Source organism: Notamacropus eugenii, chromosome 5, assembly GCF_028372415.1.
Source record: "Notamacropus eugenii isolate mMacEug1 chromosome 5, mMacEug1.pri_v2, whole genome shotgun sequence".
Lineage (NCBI taxonomy): Eukaryota > Metazoa > Chordata > Mammalia > Diprotodontia > Macropodidae > Notamacropus > Notamacropus eugenii.
The window spans coordinates 296,454,270-296,472,654 of NC_092876.1; the positions used below are offsets into that span (position 1 = coordinate 296,454,270).

General features: G+C 39.0%; 1 protein-coding gene across 2 annotated transcripts in view; it reads right to left on the bottom strand.

The window, feature by feature from the left end:
• Positions 1-18,385, bottom strand: part of THSD7B (thrombospondin type 1 domain containing 7B) — a 1,192,820-nt gene that overhangs the window by 697,028 nt on the left and 477,407 nt on the right. For both annotated transcript variants that reach the window (XM_072613204.1, XM_072613205.1), the window contains one exon: positions 8,428-8,625. In XM_072613204.1, the coding sequence (XP_072469305.1) occupies positions 8,428-8,625 (198 nt within the window). The remainder of the gene's footprint in view (positions 1-8,427; positions 8,626-18,385) is intronic.

Sequence of the window (18,385 nt, forward strand, 5' to 3'; positions counted from 1 at the left end):
TGCTTCAACTATAGCTCAAATCTTATATGATATTCAAGAGTCCATGTTACAACGCTCTACTTCTCTTTATGTATTGCATATTCGTTCCCATATGTCCACCATAGGACCAATTTATCAAGGTAATGATATTGTAGACAAAGCTCTTCTATTTCCTTTGCATTTAGAAGCACGAGCGGCCCATGACAAGTATCACCTATCTGCCCGATCTTTGCGACGCCTTTATGGCCTGTCCAAAGAAGACTCTCGTCGAATAGTCAAACAGTGTGTCAATTGTGCCCCATTTCGCCCTCCTGCTTGAGACACCGCTGTTAACCCCCATGGTGATCTCCCTAACGACCTTTGGCAAATGGATATCACGCACTTTGGCAAAGTCCTTATACATGTTTGTGTTGATACGGCCTCCAATTTCATCATAGCCTCTATACAGCCCAAAGAGACAACCCGCGCAGTGCTCGATCACCTTTATGGTTGTTTTGCCGCGGTTGGAGTGCCCCAAGCTATAAAAACAGATAACGGGCCAGCTTATACTTCTTCTGCCTTTGCCTCTTTTTGTAAAGAATTTTCTATTACTCATATTACTGGCATCCCGTATAATCCCACTGGTCAGGCCATTGTTGAGCGTGCTAACCGCACTATAAAAACTCTTCTTTTAAAACAAAAAGGGGGAGTGAGGGCAGCGGGGTGCCTCTCCCGAGGTGATCTGGCACAAGCCGTCTTCACTCACAATTTTTTGCAAATCCGGGACGATGGCATAAGCCCCGCACAAAGGTTTTATCTCCATGAGACGGGGGTCAGAAGAGAAAGGCCGTTAAAGGCCCCTACTGCCTGCCTCACCAGAGCTCGAATCCGGTGGAGGGACCAAGAAGGCAAATGGCATGGCCCTGGAATAGTCATAGCGAGAGGTCAGGGGTATATTTGTGTCCAACCAGATGAAGCCGACCCAGGGACTGAGATCTAGATTCCCACGCGATGGGCAGTCGAGCTGCGGGAAGCCAAAAGCAAGGAGGAGACGAGGGCGGCGAGGAAGGTACCGCCCGAAGCGGGTGTGCAAACAGCGTGAGGTAACCATGCTCACACTTCTGATAGCCCTTCAACAGTTCCTACCTGGGTCCGAGGCTGTCCAGTCCAAATGGTACAATGCCACCCCCGCAGAGCAGCGAGCCGCAGATCAAAGGGGCAACACCTACTGGGTATTAGCACAGGGACTCCCCGCCCTAAGAGTGGTCGGATGGGGAAACCATCCTATCCCTCTTCTTATGTATGGCAATGCCTCCATCCTGACTGGGACCCCAAAAGCAGATTACAGCTACCTGCCGACAGAGAGAAGTCCCTCCAAACTACTGTCGTTGGTGTCTGTGACTCCTCCGGTCTGTCTGTACAGAGGGTGTGCAGCGAATGACTCCTCTGCTCCGTGGGGCCGCTTCTGCGTGCCCCTGACTCCCCGTGAACTCACTGAACCGCCAGAGTCCAATCCAGAACTGCTTAATCATAGCACCTCGGTCAATGTCACCTTGTTGGCTATTCCGTATGCTGCTGCCAACATGACCAGAGAATGGAGCCCTCCCGTTGTGCCTCCTCCTTGCCCGAAGGGTCATCCATTGACGTTTGACCCCTTCGCGGTCTGTTCTACAGGCATGGCGGCTCCAGGTCTGCCATTGCCAAATGGCACAACGCTTTGGTTTTGGGATGCAGATAATACGACCTCTTATGGGAGAAGGCCTGCCCCTACTCCCGTGGTGATTCCCTATGGGAGGATACATGGTGACTTGTGGAAAATAGGGCCCACCTTGGGAACAACTAATTTGTCAGTCGCGGTAGTCACTGGACCTAGTGGAATTTGGACTCAACCGGACTTGTACCAAACATGGCAACACGTGTTCCAGGGGAAGTATTCCTCCTGTTCAGACAGACATCAAAAAGACATCGATTACCTCTGCTATGAGGTGGTAGCAGAAGTTCAAACACCTCCAAACAGTGCTTTTCTCCTGTGTCCCTCTAATAACCTCACCATACAGTATGAAGGACCACAGGCTAACCTACCTACATATAATGTCACTTGTACTCAACCCATTCTTACTAACACTCTTCGGAGAAACCATTCCTCCTATGTAGTTATGCTGGTCATAAATCCTCCCTATCAATTGCTCCCAGTTAAAGCTGAAGTTTTCGCTCTCACACCTGCAGACCGCATTTTTAATACATTGATGAAGATATCGACGGGCGGACTTCGTCCCCGCAGCCGCAGGGATGGGATTGGGGATGTTTTGGGGTTTGTAAATCTGGCTATAGAATTGTATGAAGAGTTTCAGATGCTACAACTAATAGAGGAAGGACAGTTATTAGCTTCCACCCTCCAATCTTTCATGAATTCAGAGGTAGCAGCATGGCACCGTCAGGACCATATTGATCACCTCCTCCAAAGTCAAATCACCGCCCTACAAGACACGGTGATTTGGCTAGGAGACCAGATGGCTTTACACCAACGCTACGAGATGTTGCAGTGCCACTACAAATATCGCCCGCTTTGCGTGCTTAATCTCCCAATTGATTCCTCAACCTTCCCCAATCAATGGCCGGTGGTCCGCAAAGCCCCCCAGGGGGCTATGCTGGCTTATAACGCCACAGATGACATCCATCAGTTGGACTTGCTCATTGATCAGCTGAATAACCTCTCCAGAACGTTTGAGGAAAAGCGTGAACGAGAAGAGTGTTCCATCTTCGATTGGTTACAACAAATCCTGGACTTGCATTGGCTGCCAGGGGTGCTCTCCTCCATTGCAGTTCTTGTCCTTATGTGTCTCGTCCTGCCGTGCCTCCTGAAGTGCCTCCTGCAATTATTGACACGGGCACTGGAGAGTCTTAAAGGCGATGTCTTGTCTCTGAGACACCGCGAGGGCAGGTCCCCATGGGGGGAATCGCCCAACCTACCCATGTAAAACAAAAAGGGGGAGATGTTGGGGGACAGCTCTGGACCGGGGTCCCCCGTGAGGACCGTGAGATGCCTGAGGGTCCAAACCTGCCCCCTTGTGGGGTACTGGGATGGCCCTGGTAAAAGGCTGGCTCCACCCGCAGGGAGGCACTTGGGAGGAGCTCGCCTGCCCATGGGAGGTACGGGGGAGGAGACAGGGGATAATAAAAGGGGATGATCACAAGGGCTTAGAAGGAGAAGGAGAAGGGGAAGAAATGCAATAAAGCTTGCTGACTGCAACTCCTTTCGGGTGCTCTGCCTGTTTATTGCCCTCCCCCAACCGGGAGAGGGGCCGGAGACGTCCAAAGATCAGGAATCGGTAAGTGGAGAGGCGAAGGCCCAGGAGTAGACCCCGGGCACTTAACTATGAGTGAAAAGTTGAGAAAAGTACAACTTCAGGTGACACAGAACAACACAGGACACGTTCTCTCCGAGTCCTCATATTTTCCATTTAAGAATAAATCTAGGTGTTTCAGTCTGTTATTTGACAAGTACTTATTAAGTGGCTACTATGTGTCAGGCAGAGACAACTAGGTGGCTCAGTGAATAGAACTCTCGGCATGGAATCAGGAAGACCTGAGTTCAAATACAGCCTCAGATTCTTAATAGCTGGGTAACCCTGAGCAAGTCACTTAACCTGTTTGCCTTAATCCAGTGAGGAAGGAAATGACATATCACTCTAAAGTATCTTTGCCAAGAAAACCAAAGGATAGCACTGGCGTGTTATGATCCACAGGGTCACAAAGAGTTGGACATGACTGATTGATTGAAAAACAACTTGTCACTCACTTCACTAAGCTCTGGGTATACACAGAAAGGCAATGGAAGGTCCTTGCCTTCTAGAAACTCACATTGTAATGGGGGAGACAACATGTAATGTACTGATCAATGATAGGAAAAATGAAAATAATCAACAAAGGTATGAGAATTAAGAGGAACTAGAAAAAGCTTCCTGTAAAAAGCAGGATTTTAAATGGACCTGACAGAAGCCAAAGAAGTCAGGAAGCAGAGATGAGGAAAGGCAGCATTCCAGGCATAGGGGACAGCTAGCGAAATTCCCTGGAGAGATGGAGTGTCTTGTTTGAGGTATAGGTAGAAGGCCAATGTCACTGGATGAAAGAGTATCTGGCAGAGGGTGGGGAGCATAATGTGTAAGAATGTTGTTGTTTGTCCTTCATTCTCGAATAGGACTATGACATCAGGAAAATGATGCCATGACTTGCAAGTGAATTGAATTTAAGTGAGGGAGGGCTATGCAAGGTCACCAGCTTCACTTTCTCCTCTGAAGCCATCTGGGTCAAGTGGCAAGATATAGATCAGGACAACTGGAGTGGGCCCTGATATAAGAATAAAGGGTTGACTGGACATATTTTAAAATTATTCTATTATTGCTATGTCCAAGAATAGTTAGTTCTGTTGTATTATGTTTCAAAAACATAAATTTGTTCAAGAACAACTAATAGGGAATATTTTGAACGTAACATGATTGAATTGGCTGTTTTATAATCTTCCCATGAGAAGAGTGAGAATGCAGAAAAGTGCACCATTTCATAACACATAAACTACAACCCTTCCAGTGTTCACTTGCACAGGTCTTTGTTAAGGAAAAGGTTCATGTTTATAGTATATCTTCTGGTACAGTAGGAGCTATGAGCAGCAGAAGGCTGATCAGGGCCACTCTCTTCCACCATAGTCTTAGGTGGAAGCCTAGACTTGAGGTTTGTTCAACTTGCTTCTGCAGTCCACATCACCACAGGTCATCAATGTGGCCACTATTTACTGTAGTATTTATTATTTCTTAATCATTTAACATGTATACAACTCTGCTGCTCAATTTTATTATAAGCTCTATGGTTTTACCTCATGATTTTATATAAGCAGTCCTTTTTTAGGAATTGAGTTTTAGAATATCTGTATTCCATTAACATGAATCTTTGCGCAAGATTGACCTCTGGTGAAGTGAATGTTTCAAGGTTCCTCAGTATAAGTCTTTAGACTTTAGAAGAACCCAGACTGCTTTCCCAAGGAGCAGTATCAAGGATCAATGTTCGGACTGCTATGCGATTATACTCTCAAAAATAACAAGTATGGAAATTTAGGCCTGTTTTTCAATTGTTTTTACTCATGTCCAACTCTCTGTGACCCTATTTGGGGTTTTCTTGGCAAAGACACTGACGTGTTTGCCATTTCCTTCTCCAGTTCATTTTATGGATGAGGAAATTTAGGCAAATAGGGTTAAGTGACTTGCCCAGGGTCATAGAGCTAGTAAGTGTGTGAGTCCAGATGTGAACTAGGGAGATGAATCTTAATGACTCCAGGCCTAGCACTTTATCTGCTGCACCACCTAACTGCCTTGACAAGTCTATGAGGCATCCAAGTCCCAAAGTAATGACTGATATACACTTATATTTTGGTGATGTACACAGAAAGCAATCCTATTCGGTTCTGAAAGGGAATATATGAGATTGTAGGATCATAGACATAAATATATAAGGGAACACAGAAACCTTATACAACTTCCTCACTTTACAGCTGGAAAAAAAAAAGATGATGAGAGGCTAAGGGATTTGCTTAAGTTCAAACAAGTAATAAATGAACTTCAGATTCTGGACTACAATTCCAGACCCGACTTTGGATTCAGTTTTCTTTCTACCATACAGATCCCTGGATTCTAATTTGAAAGAGAGATACATGCTTGAAAGACTGTAGAATATTTTAATGTACAAAAGAAGGGAAAGGTCTAGGTTGAACATGAGAAACTAAATAGCTGACCTTTCCAAATTTCCTGTACATAACTTGTTCTATACAGTTTTACCAATGTCCTCCTCACATTTTCTTTGAGCATTGTTTGGAAGTGTCCTTTGACCACAGACATTATCTTTATTCTACACTTACTTCTGTTCATGGACAAGGAACTCCCTTCCCAGGCTAACTCCCACTTCAATTATATTTCGAGCCCCTTGAAGGTAGGGGTTATTTTACTTTTTAACTTTGTACCTCCAGTGGTACAGTGGCTTGGATGTAGTAAGTGTTTAATTAATGTGTATTGAATTTTAAATAAATTCAATACATGTTATATATTGTATAAAATAATACTTAAATAAATTCAATATATGATATATATTCAATATATGCTATATACTATATGAAGTATACATTCTATATAGCATAGAGTATATACAATACTTTTTAAGTATTTGTTTTAGACATGGGGATAATACTAAGAAATTTCTCAAAATTAAAGACCCATAAAACAAGTAATGAATTGGGAGTGCCTGGATGAAAAATACCAAATGCTTTCAGAAATTTTAAATAAATAAGTAGAAGGAAAATTATTCAACCTTCTCTCAAAGCTTTTTCCCGCTTTAGTCATTCAAATGAGTGTCAACAATCCTGTCAATCCCTATAGCCATTAAAATTCCTTAATAACATGTGGAAAGTGTAACAGAGAAGCACTTCTCTGCCAAACCTCTATCATCAATCATCTTGAATTAACACATCAGCTGAACGGCTAAAAGCACAAGCACACATTTTCAATTTCCCACTAACAAAAGATTGCAAGAGCTGCCATGAGGCCAATGTTTCCCAACAAGTATTGCTGTTGCTGTCTTACCTCAAAATATGTAAAAGCCATCTAAGAGTTTTAAAAAAAAACTTCAAGGATTATAATATGCTCACCCTCCGTAATACCCCATCCCACATGCCATAACACACATATGTGCACACAGACTCATGCATACATTTTGCATAGAAACTAAGAGAAAAGATTGAAGTATAAATACCAGTCATGATTCAGGAACAGAAACCAAAGCTACAGAACTGTTGAAAGATGGGAGGGTTTTTACCCCTACAACTGATGCAGGATGTGCAACACACAATGCCAGTAAGAGAGATAGTCAGTTAAACAGACATAATCTCTTAGGGCAAATCCCAGAGGAAAGGAAACCGACAGTGCATAAAAATGAGTCATTTGTTATTAAGATTCCAAAAAACCAAAATGTAACAAGTTTCTTCAACTTGGGAATAAAAGGAAAAATAGATTTTTAAAAATTACTCTAAACAGCATTATTCAGATTTGTATTTCTGACTTTATATTTCTCTACTACAATTTTATATATCTCTGAAAGAATCTAGTGCATAAGTACAAAAATCAAATGCATAAGTGCAAAATAAACCATCTGAGAATTAAATTTAATAGTTTAAGTGACAAATTATGTTTATATAATTTATGATCATACAGTATAGATACACATTAAATTATACATTTGTTACTGTTGGCTACAATGCTGTCAGTAATATCAATGCTAATTTGTAGATATTTAAATAAAATGAATAAAGAAAGCAAATCATTAAATATGAAACTAAACTTTGAGTAGTTGGCAAATATGTCACAGTATTATATAGATACATTGCATATATTTTTATGCCATATATATATATATATATATATATATACACACACATATGTATATACACCTATACATGTAATTATGTATTGCTTACCTGTAAGTGGAATAGGTCAAAACACCACAGTATGTGCCATCTTTCTATTGTTAATATGTATGCTAATATTTATCATGAACCTGACCTGTCATTTCATTTCATTTCACTTCACAGGTTATTATTTTTCTTAAGTTAAAACACAAAAAAACCCACAGCTGAGACTCTTTGTGGCAGGCCTCATCAACAGAGATACTGACTATCTTTCTACAAGTCTGATTTGCTTTTCTTTTTAATTCAGATAAAATAAAAATGTCATTGTTCTCATTTCCATTTTCATTAGCATTTTGTTTAAATACTTCTTCAATCACATTTCATTTCAGACAATTGTACAGGCACTGGAAGCTCATTAATCAAGGAAACATACCATTCTTAAGAGTTTTGCAAGAAACTTCAAGCATTTTTCATGACAACATTTTTTAAAAATCTTTTCTTAGAAATGCTTAGTGTTACCACTGTGATTGATTCTAGTACAAGAATCTGATGTTGTGGAAATGAAAAGATGCCACTTAGAATTTTTTTTCAACTTGGCAGGAGTTTTAGCCCTAGAGTCTTTTTCATTGCACTGCTTATTAATAATGCATAAAACTGTGTTTTAAACTGACTTTGCAAATAAGAAATGGAAGCTTGCTCAGCATAGGTAAATTAAAATTCAACCAAATGTCCTGTCCCATCTCCCCCTCCCCCCCTCTGCCCTTTGACAAAATCATTACCATGGAGAGTGCTATAGGTTGACATAATATTCATACCTAATCTGGTCTTGTGCTTTTGTTGTAAAAAAGGCAGTCCCAAAGTACATCCTGATAACAGGATTTCTAGCAATGTGCCACTTGACTTAAAAACCTATTCTCTGAAAGAAAACTTCTACTTCTCTCTCTCAGATAAAATTACCTCTTAAAGAATAACAATGCATACACTGGTTGAAGCCATTTGGTTCCAAATTTGTCATTTCTGCCTACCTTTATCATTCTGGCAGACAGCTTTCAGAATATGATGTCCCAAGCCACATTTTCCATGATCAGGAATACAGACCCCCTCTGAAACCAGCCACCGAAAGCACATCGGATCATCACAAGGAACAGATTCCACCAAATGTGGGCAATTCCCATCAGGTCCTGTGGATTCCATGAGAATATGACGTTGTCTCAATCTAAACCCTATAATAAAAGAAAGAAGATAAGCATAATAGGGTTTCATATGTTTTCATGCAAATAGAAACAATATCAAATAATTAATAGTCAAAAAAAGAGTAATTGAGGATCCATAAGATGGCAATAGATATGACTTTAGGAAGTGGGGACGTGGCCTAGATAGAGACACCAGAACAAGTAGTATTTATCCTCAAGAAGTATACAATGTAGCAGAAAGATAAAGATTCACACATAAAAACAACTTAGTTACATGTTTAACATTTTTTAAAGTCAAGATAATATAGCAAAAAAAATTCATATAAAAAGACAGGTGTTTATCAATTATACACTTCAAAAACATATAAGGAAGAAACATCTCTGAGCCTCAGTAACTGAAGGCCCTAACTATCCCTAAAGTAACTATAAAATGGTCAAATTTATTTCTAATTTGCCTTTCCTCATGAGATCGTTAAGGGTAGAGAATGAAGACAGAAAGGATGTCTTTGACTGAGTTGATCTTTCGAATGCTGCACAGACATTTATCTGGGATAAACATCTTGAAAATCAGGTAATGATCACCCCTAAATCAAATAGTAAAGAGGTATAGGTAGTACGTAGCTCAAGAACCACTCTGTACAAACAGGAAGTTGCCAAGACTCCAGATTTTAAAAAAAATTATATGTGATGTGATCCATGTGTGTGAACTCCCCCTACTTTCCAAAAACTCATGCATGACTTTTTAGATATGTCTTAGGATAGATCTTTCTTGAGGCACATAATTTTTAAATAATCCCCCCCTCTTGGTTACAAAAAAAGATTTCACAGGTTGAATTTCAATCCGGCTCTTCCAAACTTCAAGATCAACAATCAATCCACTATGCCACATAGTTCCCTCAAAATCTGCTACTATTACTATTACTACCACCACCACCACCACCACCAGCACATAAGACAACAATAATAATGCAGCTAGGTGGCTCAGTGGATAGAGCACTGGGCCTAGAGTCCTGAAGACCTGAGTTCAAATCTGACCTCAGATATTTACTAGCTATGTGACCCTGGGAGATTCACTTAACTGTCTGTCTTAATCCACTGGAGAAGGAAACATGGCAAACAATTCCAGTATCTTTGCCAAGAAAACCCCATGCACATCACTGATGTGCTATGACACATGGAGTCACAAGGAGTCAGATACAACTGAACCATTCAACAACAAACACTAATAATATCAATAGATCTTTTTTTCTAACTCTAAATTCTATACTCTCATAGCACTATCCTTAAAAGAAAAGGCTAGCTTTAAAAAGTTTGTTTATTCACTATATTGATATGTAATTTACCTATTTACTTAATTTGCATCCTTGTCTAATACTTGCTGATTTTTGGCAAGCTCATAAACAGCACAGGCACTCACTAACTATGTGAGTTCATTGTTAACATGGGTCTCAGGATCCCCAGTTACCTAGATCTTAATTCCACAAAGGAGCTTTGGCCTAGGCACTTTTCATCTCTAAATCACATTGCAACCACCTCACTATAAATCTAATGATTCAATCTATTCAATCAATAAATTATCTCAGTCCTAATACTAACTAGATTCAAAATATACAATAAGCTTAGCATAAAATAAAAACCTTGGATTTTTTCCTTAGCATCTTCTTAAATTACACACTCTTTCAATTTGTTTTCAAAAGTCATCAGCCTTTCCAAATGCATATTTGTCCCACATAATTTACATCAATCCATGCTACTGCTCCTTCCCATATTAATAAGGTGATACAATTTAGTCAATAACATCCACTGTGTACAAAGAACTAGATAGAGATGATGTGAAGAGCTAGGGTTATAAAAGACAAAAGAAATAACCCCTATTATATATAAAGTATAGATTCTTATCAGTCCTAAGTCACTTATATGTAGGTATAGTATATTCATATGCACAGAGATAATATGTAAACCTAAGAAATAAACATTAAAACACCTATAATATGTAGGCAGATATACAGATGTGCATGTGTGCACACACACATGTGTGTATATATATATGTATTTCTTTGCCAAGCAGAGAGGGAGTTAGGGATGCTGAAGAATGTAAAATATGGGACAGGTAGGTTAGAAAACATTTTATGGAAGAGTTCTGTTTGGAGAGAAGAGAAGGACATGGTAATATGGAGAGGATAGGGAGGGCATGCTAAATAGGGAGAACTAGGCTGATTTGGAGGTGTGCTTGAAGAAGATTTGTTTGGTTGAAACAGAAGAAAAGGTATGTGCTATGTGATAATAGTATAAAGACCAAGATGAGCATAAGGATTATACATATATATATATATATATATATATATATATATATATATATATATATATATATATATATATATAAATGTTTGTATGTGTATGCATGTGTGTAGATCGATAGATATAAATGCATATGTGCATCACAGTAAACCTACCAAGATTTTCCTAAAGGACTTTAGGTGAATAAAATGAATTGGATATAGGCATTTCTGTACTCCATTTTTATGTCAAAGAGATAAATTTGGAGGAGATAGACTGAGAACAGGAATTCAGAAAGGTACATCCTAGGGTATGTCAAAAGGATAGTACAGACTTAAAATGAGTCCAGCTTCTAAGCTTTGGTGCTATATATTTCTAACAATGGTGAATAAACGAGATTTGAAATTGTAAAAGTCTCCCAAATTTGAAAAGCTGAAATCATCTTTAGGACAATGTTAGTGTTAGATCTATCGATACGACACCTCCAGTCCTACTGCCTACCCTTCACTCAGGCCACCATTTCTGTTCTTTATCATCTGAGAACGGAACTTTGCTCCAGGAACTATCTTAGGCTTTATACGAAAGCTTTGACCTTATCTTTCTTGGTTATAATTTGAACCAAGGAAGTTAAAGTTCTCTTGAACTTCCTGTATATTTCCAGTAATGCCATACAACATAGCCCTCTTTCTAGGTGCCCTTGATTTTTGTCTTCCAATTAGAGAGTAAACTCCTTGAGGTTGGGAACTGCCTTGCTTGTTTTTGTTTGTACACTTAGTATGGATCTTGGAATACAGAAAGCACTTAAAAATGCTCTATCTACCTATTTAGAAATTGGTCATTATCATGTTGTCTATATGAAAACTCCTAGTCATCAGAATCAGCTTCAAGGGACTTTTGGCAGTAAAGCGTCAACTATATAGTCAAGACAGAATTAGCCCTGGCAATTGAGATTTGAGTTATAGACAACAACAGATCTCTGGAGTTCAACTTGAACAACTCCTCCAAAAGTATGCTGATAAATGTTTAACAACTGGCTCTCCAAAAGCCTAAGACTTTTTTTTACATTTAATATTCATTTTTAACATTTTCTATCACTTTCTTAAGTCTACAAGTCAATGAAACAAACAAGCAAAAAACAAACAAACAAACCCAAAGCTATCTATAGCATTTAATGATTTCTAAGATATAAATTCTCACACTGAAAATTTAACAACCAGCTTTTACAAGCCTGTACGAGTTGACTTTAGCACAACTTTGTCTGGAAGTCAATAGGTAACTTTATGAGAACTCCACACAAAAGAAAGGACTTCAAGTACCCAAGGAGAGAGTCTTGATCATATGTGATCCCCATAGATTTACCTTACAATATTTTCTATTCTATGCTTGTGCCCAGTTTTTCCCACAGATGTCTGTATTCATGTGAGAGCATATCCTATATTTTCTTATGCTTTCAGTAAATATAATAGACTAAAGGGCAAAATCTATTTTAAAAATGATTGAATCTAATTGTTAAAGATTACTAGGGAGGGATGTTTTATAGCTCTTGCTATACCATTTGAGTAAATGCTTTTGATAAGAGCTATGTCTGCTGACTGTTAATGAGAAGCATATCCGTTAAAGCTCATGAGTTATGGTTTTAAAAAAGGCCCATCAGTGTAACCGTAGAACTTGAGGGAACAGCTGACCTCTAAAAACTCAACCTACCACCATGAGTGCTAATTGGGAAAATATCTCAGAGAGAATGTTACATAGGTATCAGCTAGCAGAAGAACTCCTTCTTGAGCGTTGCTTGGACTTTCTGAGCCTCTTGATTTCACAGCCAATCATCCACCCTATCTAATATGAGGCAATCCTGTTTAATTCCTTATCTGGACAGCTGCTAGGCATGATTTTTATTCATAGTCACTGTCTCTAAACATAATAATCACAAGGATATGTCTAGGAAAGAAACACATAATAATAATAGACTGTGGTGGATTTCCCATTTTGTTTCTGTAAAATGAACAATAATTGTTAGTGGGGGGAGGCAAGGGCAGATTGTTTCCTTTTCATCTGCAATCCTGAATTATTGGACGCTCTTTAAAAAATCAGAAAGTAAATGCTGCAATTCTATTTAAATACTGTTGCAAGGCAGGCTAGCTTCACTTGACTAGTCCGGACCTGTAGAGTAATCATTTCCTTGTTTGTTTGCCATAAAACTGATGGAATGGTGCTAAGGCTGTGCACAGCTCCTGATTTTATCATGTGCTTTGAACTTCTGGCAGCCACACAATCTTCAATGAGTGCTAGACTGAAATGCTATAAAATAATAACAGAACAAGGATGAGGGGTGGCGGGGGGAGCTAGGCTTTGTCATCCCTGATGGTAGCTACCAAGAAATTCTACCTCTCCCCTGTTTCCCTTTCTATAATGTTCACAAATGAGTGAGGGGAACCTATCATGGTGACATAGCAGGATACCATTGAAGAATTGCCAGCTGCAGTATTATAGGGATTGCCTGTGTGCCTCCCTCTGTATGTATAGACTCTAAATACAAGGGAGAGGGCAGAATGCATGGTCAGCCCCAAATTGGCATAAAATAATTCTGTCTTGGTTGGATGAGTTGCATGGGACAAACCACCATCTCATTTGGTCAGATGAACTGCATCCCTTCTTCTCTGCCATTTTCTCTTAAACTTAGAACATAGCTACAAATTCTTTGTTCCATTTCTTTTCTACATGTTTGGCTCTGGTTACCCCTGAATGTTGACTTGAGTTATCCAGGTATCCTGTTGACTTTCTGAGTACAGCTAGGCTATACCTCTTCCTCTTCACTTCTTTCCTTTGGGTTCTACTAATTGACCCCTTATCACCAGTAAACACCTGTCTCATTTCTATTCTAAGGATTCAGGTACTATAGTGAATATTTACTACCTTGTGTTTTTTAGTCTTTTTTTCATAACAGACAATATCTAAGAATGTACGACTGCCATAGAGCTATTTTTGTGGATTCTTTTGTTTCTTTCATGGTAAAGAATTCTAATGTGAAGATAGAGGCTCTGGCTGAAATTCCACAGCTTTCTTGTATTTAATGTATTAGTCTGTGTATTCCCAACCTCTGTGGAATTCTAAATACATTTAATCTGAGACAGCTCAGTGACTCTGGGCTAGGAGAAACCCATGACAATATCATGAGAAACATGTGAAGGTAAGGAACCCTTAGTCCTTAGTGATTAAATGTCAGTGGAACTAACAAGGAGATTACTTACTGGTGTTTTTACACACCTGAACTAGCAACTACAGAATCATTCCCCCAAAGAGTTAAATGTATTCTTTATTTTTCTAAGAGGAATCAGCAGGGTCTCAGGCATATGACTCCAGCTGATTTTTTTTTTTAATAAAACAAAGTCAGAAATTCTTCCTGACAGTTTTTGTAAAACAATCAGCTCAGTCTCCTATATAACAATTACACTGATTTCTACTCCTGCCCCATTTTGGAATCAGGAAGAAGACCTTAATTCAAATCTAGTCTCAGATACTTATGAACTATGTGAGCCTGGGTAAGTCAGCTTCCCTGAGTCTCAGTTTACTCATCCGTAACGTAGGGATAATAATAGCACTCAATTCCAAGGTTGTAAAGAGTTTTGCAAACTTTAAAGGGATGCACAAAGAAACAAATATATTTACAAACACATAGGCATTTATACGTGTGTGCATACATATATACACATGTCATATGTTACATGTGCTACGTAATGTATGTATCTGGACTATTAACATAAATATCCTTAAAACCAAGAGAACGAGGTCTAATATACTTATAAAAGAATAATGTGATTGTAGTTATCTATGTTTATGCTTTCCCCCAATAGACTTTGTGCTCCAAAAGGGCAAGGATTATATGGTATCTAAATTTCACATCTCCACCAGCTTCTAGTATAGGTGTATATCTACAACAGACAATTAAATGTTTGTTTTAGCATTGAATGAATGAATGACAATCAACAGACTACTTCCCCTAACACTGTAGAAGGAAACAGAGAAATATGTCCCCACTTCACTCTTCTTCTGTCTGCCACGGCTAAACTTTCTAATAATAGTTTCCAATTTTACTCTCTTTTCTTTGACTTCCAAAATTGAAACTGTTTCCTATTGAAGCTAGGTTTGTTTGGGGCAATATTTCAGGAATACATCCCAACTACAGTGAGATTATGAATCCTTCAGGCAAGTCCACTGGAAATAACTCAGAAGATTATGTATCTAGATTCTGGAAGATCCCTCAGGAGCCATCTAGCGCAACCCCTTTATTTAACAGATGAAAAAGGTCAAGTGACTAGCACAGTGTCATATGGAAGATAATGTTCAGATGCTGGAGATGAACCCAGATCCTCTGACTAGGGCATGTTCTTTCCACAGCTTTCAAATGGCAACTTTGAAAACAAAGAAGACACATAAATGCTAGAGGTTATCCAAGCTCTTGTTTTCCTCTTTTTCCCAAGGACTACCTATTTTTTTGTTAGCCTGCTTTTTTAACACAACTAACAGCATTCACTTGGAATGGCTTTCCCACTAATCTCTATTTCCTACATATTTGAGCCCAACAGAAAGTTTTGAAATCTGTGAACACTGGAGGGCAGCAGTTATGAATAATTTAACCTCCAGGAACAAAGCCCTTCAGTGATTAATTCAGAGCTAGGCACCTGGTGAGCCAAGTTGTATAATTGTTATTGTTTTTGTTTGTTTGTTTCCTGAAAAGTATAAATATATATGGATGGAAGTCTGCATTAGGACTTTATTTTACAAAAGATACTCATAAGGTAGAGGACAACAATGATAAAAAAAAAAATTGAGATCATGACATTAAATTGTCAGATGAAGGAACTAGGGATATTGAGTCTAGAAAAGATTAGCCTGGAAAAAAAGGAGATGGGAAAGAGGGCATAATGGAACAAGTGTCTTCAAGTGTATGAAGGATCATAGATTTGTACAGGGGAGACAGAGGCATTATCCAGTTCAACCATCTCCTTCCTCCCTCAAAGACCTCATTTTACAGATAAGGAAACTGAGATCCACTGAAATACGGGGATTTGCTGAAAGTCAAATAAATAGGAAATGATAGTATGGACACTCTAACGCAGGTCTTCTGATTAAAATTCTAGTACACTCTCCTCTGCATCATTCTGCTATAAGGTCCCTTCCAAAAAGTTGGAAACTATTTTGTAGCAAGTACTGTTAATGTTCCAGCAAAGCTGAAAATATTCTAAATTGAGGACAACTAAAAAGTAGACATCCTCACCCCAATACCTGGAAAGTTGGAGAAGCCTATTTTAGATATTTCATTTGAGCTAATTAGAACGAGCGAATGACTGCTTTGGATGTAGGCTCTAACAGGTTGGGGCATAGAGATAAGAGTAGATGATGAAAAGTAGAGATGGTAAAGATTAAAGACTAGTTAAGGGGGAGCACAAGAACTGGGTAAAAGGAAAGATAAAGGATACTATATGATTTTTGTAGGACCTGTGCCTCTTAGCAGAAGAGAAACTGAAGAACAGGATTTCCAGGCAGGTTTCTTCCTTATCCCTTTCTTTTCTTCCATGGACATTCTATCTATCAACTCTGAGGATGTTCACTGGCTATCACTCATGACTGGGATGTTCTCTCTCCTTATCTTTACCTTCTAGCTTCCTTGGACATCCCAGATTAAAACCCTATCTTCTACAGAAAACTCTTCCCCAAGCCTCTTAATTCCAGTGCTTCTCCTCTATTGATTACTTTCTATTTGTCCTGTATATGGCTTGTTTGTATGTATTAATTTACATGTTGTCTACTCCATTAAATTCTGAGTTCTTCAAGGGCAGAGATTGTCTTTTGACTTTCCTTATATCTCCAGTGCTGAGCACAGTATATGACACATAGTAGGGGCTTAATAAGAATTCAGTGACTGACTTATTGTCTCCATGCCTTAGTATGTATATCTAGAATATTACGTCCCCTTTTCTCTATCTCTTGGTTTCTCTGGTTACCTTCAAGACTCAGTTCAAATCCCTCCTTCTGAAAGAAGTTTTTTTCAGATCCCCTCAGTTGCTAGTGCCTTCTCCTCTCAGATTATCTTGTATCTATGCTCACTTAAGTATTTGTGTGCTGTTTCTTCCATTTGAATGTAACCTTCTTGAAGGAAGGGGCTCCTTTTGCCTTCATAACCACAGTCCTTGGCATGTAATAAGTGCCTGGCACATAGTAAGTGAATAATAAATGCTCACTGACTGACATATTCTCACTTAACATCATCTACTTTTTTCCCCAAAATGTCCCTATTCATATTAAGGATACCAGTATCTTTCTAATCATACAGGTTCACAAGTTCAAAGTGATTCTGGTCTTTATCTTCTCCTTTAGGCCCTATATATCCAATCAGCTTCCAAGTCTTCTTGGTTAAATCTCCACAGTATCTCTTGTGTTATTTTATTTTTCCCTACTTACACACACTACCTTAGTTCAGGCCCTCATCTGCTCTCATTTAGATGACTGGAATAGCCCCCTCATTTGTTTCTCTATTTCCAGTCCCTCCTCTCTGATATACCCTACATGCCCATCAAATTCATATTCCTAAAGCACAGATCTGATCATGTCAGTTCCTCCTCAAAAATGTCTACAGGGAGGAAAATCGATTACTGTATTTGACATTTAAATCCCTCCACAAACTGGCTTCCACCTACCTGATGCATTTTTTTCCTTCCATTAAAAGTGAGGTGATAGTTCCAGTGTGCTCTATTTAGAATACTGTGTTCAGTTCTGGCCACTATACCTCAGAAAATAACTTAGAGAGAATTAATTCAATGAAAAGTGATCAGGATAGTGAAAGACTTTGAAAACATCCATAAAAGGATCAATTGAAGTAACAAGGGGTGTTTGCTTTGAGGATTTTTCTTCCTAAAGAAGAGAAGACTTTGGGGGAACATGAAAAGAATTATTATAGTATCTGATCGACTGCAGCACAGAAGAGAGATTAAACTTGTTCTGTTTCTCCCTAGACAACAAACCTAGGTGCAGTGGGCTGAAGTTGTAAAGAGGCAGATCTTACAACAATATAAGGCAGGAAAAAAGACCAAAACCTCCTAACACTTAAGGTTATTGAAAACTGGAATGGGCCATATTTCAGAAGGTGAATGACAACAAAAGTTGGATGACTACTTATAAGAAATTTTGGAGTATGAACTCACAGTAATGAATGATGGTCTCTGAGGTCCCTTTCTATTCCATGACTCCATGGGCATTCTCACAACAGATTAGGACTTCCAAAAACAGGTCTGCTTCAAGTGGAATAAGGAGATGGAAACTTGGCCAGCGCTATGCCTGTCAGTAAGACCAGCGCTAAGACGGGATTCATCAGTCCTGTCACTTAAGATACTCTGGTCAGCTTTGAGTCAAGCTGAGATGTGACTATTGGATGATGGTGAGAGTTAGACTACCTAGTGTAATACCTAATGTAGAAAGAAGGGCAGGGATGAAAAATGGGAAATCCCATCTCCAAAGA